Source organism: Rhinoraja longicauda, unplaced genomic scaffold (assembly GCF_053455715.1).
Source record: "Rhinoraja longicauda isolate Sanriku21f unplaced genomic scaffold, sRhiLon1.1 Scf001058, whole genome shotgun sequence".
In the NCBI taxonomy this organism is placed as follows: domain Eukaryota; kingdom Metazoa; phylum Chordata; class Chondrichthyes; order Rajiformes; family Arhynchobatidae; genus Rhinoraja; species Rhinoraja longicauda.
The window spans coordinates 1-8,368 of NW_027602274.1; the positions used below are offsets into that span (position 1 = coordinate 1).

The following is an 8,368-nucleotide window of genomic DNA, read 5'->3' on the forward strand; positions in this document are numbered from 1 at the left end:
ACACTGCCGCATCATTTTGAAGTGTTGTTTCTCAGTGAGAGAGACCGGGATTCCGCGCTCGGTCGGCGGGGGCTGGGGGGAGGGGGGGGCGCGTTCCGAGGGTCTTCTCCGAACGGTGACCGACGCCGGGGGTCTAGGAGTCCAGGTCATACTCCTCCTCGACGCTGCGGCGACCGAAGTCCATCCAACCCGTGTAATCCGGTCGTGCATCTGATGCAGAACGTCCCGGAGCTGGTAGCGGTCCGCCTGTTCCATCAGCGCCGCTGTACCACCGCAAAACCAAGTACAGCAGGTCAGATGTTGCTCCGACCCCCCCCCCCCCCCGCGATCGACAGACACCACCCCACCCACCCACATCTCCCTCGCCCTGTGTGTGGGACCCGTACCCCAGTGAGGCTCAGTGTGTGTGAGGGTCCGTGTGCGCGAGGGTCAGTGTGTGCGGGGGGAGGCGGTCAATGTTGTGTGAGGGTCAGTGTGTGTGCGGGGGTCAGTGTGTGTGCGAGGGTCAGTGTGTGCGGGGGTCAGTGTGTGTGCGGGGGTCAGTGTGTGTGCGAGGGTCAGTGTGTGCGGGGGTCAGTGTGTGTGTGGGGAGGGGTCAGTGTGTGTGCGGGGATCAGTGTGTGTGCGGGGGTCAGTGTGTGCGTGGGTCAGTGTGTGTGTGGGGAGGGGTCAGTGTGTGTGCGGGGATCAGTGTGTGCGTGGGTCAGTGTGTGTGCAGGGGTCAGTGCGTGCGTGGGTCAGTGTGTGCGGGGGTCAGTGTGTGTGTGGGGGTCAGTGTGTGCGTGGGTCAGTGTGTGTGTGGGGAGGGGTCAGTGTGTGTGCGGGGGTCAGTGTGTGCGTGGGTCAGTGTGTGTGTGGGGGAGGGGTCAGTGTGTGTGCGGGGGTCAGTGTGTGCGTGGGTCAGTGTGTGTGTGGGGAGGGGTCAGTGTGTGTGCGGGGATCAGTGTGGGTGCGGGGGTCAGTGTGTGTGCAGGGGTCAGTGTGTGTGTGCGCGGGTTAGTGTGTGCGGGGGTCAGTGTGTGCGGGGGTCAGTGTGTGTGTGCGCGGGGTTAGTGTGTGCGGGGGTCAGTGTGTGCGGGGGTCAGTGTGTGCGAGGGTCAGTGTGTGCGGGGGAGGCGGTCAATGTGTGTGTGAGGGTCAGTGTGTGTGTGTGTGAGGGTCAGTGTGTGTGTGGGGAGGGATCAGTGTGTGTGTGTGTGAGGGTCAGTGTGTGTGCGGGGGTCAGTGTGTGCGTGGGTCAGTGTGTGTGTGGGGAGGGGTCAGTGTGTGTGCGGGGATCAGTGTGTGTGCGAGGGTCACTGTGTGTGTGTGTGGACTGAGGGGGAAGGCGGTAGATCGCGGGGCAAGGGGGTAGACCGCGGGGGGCGGGGGGTCGCGGGGGGAGGAGGTCGCGGGGGGGGGGGGGGGGGAGGAGGCGGCTTGGTCTGTCTACCTTCCTGGATCTGCGGCAACAGTCTGGAAATCAGCTCATCGCCTCTGAGTGTTGCGGCGCGGCGGCCCAGCGAGCCTGACCCGGCGGCCGAGTGGGGGGTTTCGCCGCCCTCCCGAAGCAGCACGCTGCCACTACGGGGGGCGGACAGTGGCGTGGACAGGCAGCCTGTGGCCAGCACCACCACCAGGAGGCTGATGCACGCCGTGTTGGTCATTTCTGTAAAAGACAAAGTACAAAAACTGATCTTTCACCCTGGACCAAAAACACAAAAACGCAGCACCAGGGACCCGGGTTCGATCCTGATCTCGGGTGCTGTCTGTGTGTGAGTTTGTTCGTTCTCCCTGTGACCGGCATGGCAGATGCAGTTTAATGTGGATAAGTGTGAGGTTATCCACTTTGGTGGTAAGAATAGGAAGGCAGAGTATTATCTGAATGGTGTCAAGTTAGGAAAAGGGGACGGACAACGAGATCTGGGTGTCCTATTGCATCAGTCACTGAATGGAAGCATGCAGGTACAGCAGGCAGTGAAGAAAGCAATGGAATGTTGGCCTTCATAACAAGAGGAGTTGAGTATAGCAGCAAAGGGGTCCTTCTGCAGTTCTACAGGGCCCTAGTGAGACCGCACCTGAGGTACTGTGTGCAGTTTTGGTCTCCAAATTTGAGGAAGTATATTCTTGCTATTGAGGGCTTGCAGCGTAGGTTTACTAGGTTAATTCCCGGAATGGCGGCACCGTCATATGTTGAAAGACTGGAGCGACTATGCTTGTATACACTGGAATTTAGAAGGACGAGAGGAGATCTTATCGAAACGTATAAGATTATTAAGGGGTTGGACACGTTAGACGCAGGAAACATGTTCCCAATTTTGGGGGAGTCCGGAACAAGGGGCCACAGTTTAAGAATAAGGGGTAGGCCATTTAGAATTGAGATGAGGAAAAACCTTTTTAGTCAGAGAGTTGTGAATCTGTGGAATTCTCTGCCTCAGAAGGCTGTGGAGGCCAATTCTCTGAATGCATTCAAGAGGGAGCTGGATAGAGCTCTTAAGAATAGCGGAGTCAGGGGGTATGGGGAGAAGGCAGGAACGGGGTACTGATTGAGAATGATCAGCCATGATCACATTGAATGGTGGTGCTGGCTCGAAGGGCCGAATGGCCTCCTCCTGCACCTATTGTCTATTGACCATTGACCGCGTGGGTTTCCCCGGGTGCCCCGTTTTGCTTCTACATCCCAAATGCGTGCAGGTTCGAACGTTGCGGCCCCCTAAATTGTCCTTGGTGTGTAGGGAGTGTAAGTGGGATAACATAGAATTAGCTTGAACGGGCGATAGATGGTCGGCGTGGAATCGATGGGCCGAAGGGCCTGTATCCACTCTGAATCTCTCTAAAGTCTAAACAATGTGCTGGAGTAACTCAGTGGGTCAGGCAGCATCTGTGCAGAACATGGATAGGTGACGTTTCGGGTCGAGTGGTAGAGAGTGGTGGAGTGGGGAGAGGTGGAGAGAGGAGAGGTAGGGAGAGGAGAGGTAGAGGGAGGTAGACAGAGATAGACAGATAGACAGGAGGGGAGGGAGATAGACCTGTCCGCCGCTCACCAGTCTTGCGTTCTGCTACTGTCCTTGGTGCTGATCTTCGCTTCTGCTCCGCTCGTTGTTTCTCCCACACCCTCCCGGCCCCCTTTTATACATCCACCAGCTGACGTGTCTTCACTTAAACACGGGGGAAGGTAAATAAATTAATAAATAACAAAAAGGAGTTATCTGCGTCACCTAAACTCCAAATCTCTTCCGAAATCTCTCAACGTCTATTTGGACGACTCGGGCGTTGATAGTGCATCCAAATCATTTCAGTTTTCCGATAGAACCCCCAGAAAGCTTCGAGCTTTCAGGATGAGAATGAACAACCCGGCCCACTGCTCTCCCCAATAGTCCGCGCTTTCACGAATAGTGCAAGGCCTGTACAGGGTGGATGTGGGGTGGATGTTTCCACTCGTGGGAGTCTCGGATCGGAGGCCATAGCCTCAGAATTAAAGGACGTTCCTTTCGAAAGGAGATGAGGAGGAATCTCTTTAGTCAGAAGGTGGTGAATCTGTGGAATTCATTGTCACAGAAGGCCGCGGGGACCAAGTGAATGGATATTTTTAAGGCAGAGATTGAAAGATTCTTGATTAGTGCTTGTGTCAGAAGTTGTGGGGAGAAGGAGGGAGAATGAGTTGAGAGAGAGGGAGAGATAGATCAGCCATGGTTGAATTGTGGCGTGGATCTGATGGGCCGAATGGCCTAATTCTGCTCCTATCTCTTATGAATCACTGATGAATATGAATGCGTGAACTCTCCCCTTGGCCCTACATGTCTAACCCTTCCCGTGATACTTTGCTTGAACCTCTCGTTGTGATCTGCTCCAGCGGATATTTCGGAAATGTTCCACTTATTGGCGAAAAAGGTTTTTCATAAGTTCATAAGTTCCAAAGAGCAGATTTAGGCCATTCGGCCCATCAAATCTACTCCGCCATTCAATTATACCTCATCTATCTTTCCCTCTCAACCCCATTCTCCTGCCTTCTCCCCGTAACACCTGACACCCGCACTAATGAAGAACGTATTCATCTCCGGCTTGAAAATACCCACTGACGTCCTCCACAGCCGCCTGTGGCAGTGAATCCCACAGATTCACCACCCTCTGACTAAAGAATTTCCTCATCATCTCCTCCCTAAACTAACGCCCTTTAATTCTGAGGCCGTCGACTCTCCCACTGGTGGAAACATCGTCTCCACATCCACTCTATCCAGGCCTTTCACTATTCTGTAAGTTTCAATTAGGTCCCCCTCATCCTTCTAAACGCCAGCCAGTACAAACCCCGACAACGCTCAATTACGTCTGGTGTCACTTCGTTAGCCAGGCGCCACCTTTCCACGTTCACTGGTTCTTGGCGGTTCCATGAATGGAAACAGTCTGTCTCAGTCCCTCTATCCAGGCCCAGTAACAAAGACAACATTCTTACACGTCCCCAGAATCTGGAAGCAGGGAGGGTTTCTACTGTCTAAGCCCCGAACCTGGGTCCACAATCTCACAATGAGGAGGGGGCGGGGGGCATTAATGGACCCTGCTACTGTTCCATGTGGTCTCTCTGTATCAGAGATGGGGAGAGTGTAACACATCCAGATAGGGTATCTTTTTCCAAGTGCAGGGTATATATATACATACTGCACTGAAATGTGTGTATAAAACACACACATACACACACACACACACGCACACACACACACACGCACACACACACACATACACACACACACACACACACACACACACACACACACTCGCACGTGTAGGGTGATGTTTGTGCCACCTGCCTGTCTTTCTATATAGCTATATAACTATCTGTCTGTCTATCTATCTATCTATTGATAGATCTATATAGTGCGTGGTATATATGTAGTGTGTAGATCTTCAGAGTTTATGGTGTTTAATAGCCCAGTGGTTATTGGGAAGCAACACGCCAGCTCCATCCACCGAAGCTGTGGCCATGCCTCACGGTACGTGTTTGGGCTTCAGCGCTGCCCACGTTCATGGTTTGTGTGTGGTGGGGGGGGGGGGGGGGGGGGGGGGGGGGGGGGGGGGGGGGACTCTAGTGGAGAGTGGTGAGTGGAGCGCACCCCCTTGTCCGGAGAAGTTACAGGAACGCAGGTCCGCTTTGTTCCGTCTCCCGCGGGCACTCGGCGAATGATCAAAGCGCTATATTGCGGATTGTCCATTGAGCGCACTCAGACCAACACAACAATGGGAAACACACACACACACTTGAATCAAGTGTACTCCAGATGGAATAAACATGATCTCTCCATACAAACGTAAAATAGACCCGGCAGCGACCTCATCAGACAATAATGAAGATAATGAATTGTCTTTAGAGCAAAATTACATTTGGGTCCTTCAACTTGCTCATCAGACCCTCATGAGATCATGAAGCGCTTTATTGTAAATGGTCGCACGGAATATACAGCAGGCGGTTCGGCCCGAACAATCTGTGCTGGCACTTATTCCACATTCTTCCTGTGCTACCGCCTCCCATTCTGGCAGCGTGGCTCCCAGACTGAGGAAAGGTCCCGACCCGAAACGTCGCCTATTCATTCCCTCCAGCGACGCTGCCTGACCCGACACTTTGTGTTGTGGCTCAGTATTGCAGCATCTGCAGTCCCTTGTGTTTCAGTCTGACTTTCAGCTGCCCCTTTGCCTTGCCTCCTTGTCCAATCTCTAGACCAATTCACAGACCATCTACCTAGGTTTGATAGAATGTAAACCTGGACAAATATGTACACTCCCCACACACGTGTACAACCACTGACAGAAACATACACACGCACGCACATGCACACAGGCACACAGGCACATACACGCGCACGCACACACAGATGCACACGCACACAGGCACATACAGATGCACACGCACGCACATGCACACACGCACACAACACCATTTCCCCTCCCTCCCTCCAATCACACGTACACACGACTGTCCATTTTCCTGACATTTAAACCTGAGCTTTTCCTTCGGGGAATTTGCTCTTTCATTACGTGAAGGATATTAAAGTCTGAAAGATTGGAGTTTGACAGATTTAAGTCTGTTTTCAAACTTTCTTTCAGGTTACAGTACTTCTGCCGTGGGTTTAACTTTGAATATTTCACCTATTTCAGACTCTCAGCAACTTCATCTCAGCACATTCACGGGACTTGTTTGTGTCCCTGCCCTTTACAGCAGGTCTGACTACTGATGATCAGTGACCAGTGGAGACCCGCGCTGGGGCCACTGTTGTCCATATTAATGAGTAAGAAGGGTCTCGACCTGAAACGTCACCCATTGCCTGCCCCGCTGAGTTACTCCTGCATTTTGTGTCCATCTATATTCATGAGTCGGATTACAGTGCAGTTGACAGGGTTAATAAATTTGTCCCCTCACTCCCACTTTCTTTAGCCAGAGGATAGTGCATCTGTGCCATCTATGGAGGACAAATCATTGGATATTTTTATAGTGGACATTAACAGGTTCTTGATTAGTAAAGTTGTCAAGGGTAATGGGGAGAAGGCAGGAGAATGGGGTTGTGAGGGAAAGATAGATCAGCCACGATTGAATGGCAGAGTATACTTGATGGGCCGAATGACTTAATTCTGCTGCTATCACTTACGACAGACATGCCTCCTATCCAGTCAGCGGAAAGACTATAAACATGATCGAAATCAAGCCATTCACATTGTAGATACAAGTATTTCGTGTAAGATAAAGTCCAGTAGAGTGTAATTAACGATAATCCGAGGGTCTCCAATGAGGTTGAGACGAGATCTGGACCGCTCTTTAATTGTTGATAGGATGGTTCAGTTGCCTGATAACAACTGAGAAGAAACTGTCCCTGAATCTGGAGGTGTGCGTTTTCACACTTCTGTACACCTTGCCCGGTGGGAGAGGGGAGACGAGGGAGTGGCCGGGGTGTGACGCTTGGTGATACAAAGAACTGAAGAAGCTGGTTTATAAAAACAGACACAACGTGGTGAAGTAATTCAGTGACGTAGATAGGGGCCGCGAAGGGTCCCGACCGGAAACGTCACCTATCCATGTTCTCCAGAGATGCTGCCTGACCCGCTGAGTTACTCCAGCACTTTGTGAAACATCACCTATCCGTGTTCTCCAGAGATGCTGCCTGACCCGCTGAGTTACTCTGTGTCTGTTTTGGGTGATGGTGTTTGGGGAAGCAGCAGTATTGGTGTGGAGGATGGTGGAGGATGTGTTCCTCTGAGCAGCAACTCCAACCTTTGTCCAGCTAAACCCACAGAAGTTAAATTGTAATTCTTGCCTCGAATCTCATGTGAATCACTCTGAAATGTAGGCAGCGCAAACACGCGTGTCTCTGTCATCAATCTGCGCTTCTGACGTACCGAGCGATATCATCGTGTTGTCTTCAAGAACAGCCTACTCTTCAGAAGATCTTCACCAGCGCTCCTCGGCAGTGACAAAGCCCTTCAGTGGCCCGGCCCATCCCCGCCTCACACCTGCTCCCAATACCCTCAGCATGTCTTTGTTAACTGTACACTTGACTATTGTAACCTGTCCTGCCTGTTCCCCTTGTTCAACTCTGTAACACAAGACCCTTCAACCCTCTGCCAGCTGCCATCCAACTCACCCACTGGCTCTCGAATGACCAAACTTCATTACCACAGTTAAACAAAACCACTCTAAACATTCTCCACTGTTCAGACACTCCTTGCTGTCAACCCCCCCCCCCCCCCACGCCATCCCCATCGTCTCCCCCAGCCCTACAACCTTCTGAGATCTTTGTGGATGCATTTGCTTGTGAAACACGGAGGGTGTTAATCTGGGACCCTTCCCAATTAACCCTGCACATGACGGTACTGGTGTCAGGATGGAGTGTTCACCACCCACTCAGCAAGTCAACGGTAGAAACAAACTACTGCAGATGCTGGTTTACACCAATAGACAATAGACAACACAAACTCAGGGGTTCAAGCAGCATCTCTGGAGAAGAGGACTGGCCGATGTTTCGGATCAGGACCCTTCTTCAGACTTTGCTCGACCCGAAATGTCACTTATTTCTTTCCTCCAATGATGCAGCCTGATCCGCTGAGGTGCTCCAGCATTCGTTGTAAACCAGCATCTGCAGTTCCTTCCTACACATTTTGTCTGTAGAGTCGTCAAGAGTCAAGAGTTACCTATTGTCAAATGTCCCAAAATGGGTGTGCACTCGGGATCAGTGCGGGTTGCCGGAATGAAGGAGATTGCTCTTCTCCACAATACTAACACACATCGCAGCTTTATTGTCACGTGTACCGAGGTACAGCGAAAAGGTTTTGTTACGTGCTAGCCAGTCAGCGGAAAGACAATACATGATTACAATCATGCCAATTACAGTGTACAGGCACATGATAAGGG

General features: G+C 51.9%; 1 protein-coding gene across 1 annotated transcript; it reads right to left on the bottom strand.

Annotated features, from left to right (window-relative positions):
- Positions 1–133: 133 nt before the first annotated feature.
- Positions 134–1,646, bottom strand: LOC144591467 (gastrin/cholecystokinin-like peptide). The gene is given in 3 exon segments (XM_078395627.1): positions 134–201; positions 204–263; positions 1,433–1,646. Coding segments are annotated over 3 exon segments (342 nt in total).
- Between the last annotated feature and the right edge of the window lie 6,722 nt (positions 1,647–8,368).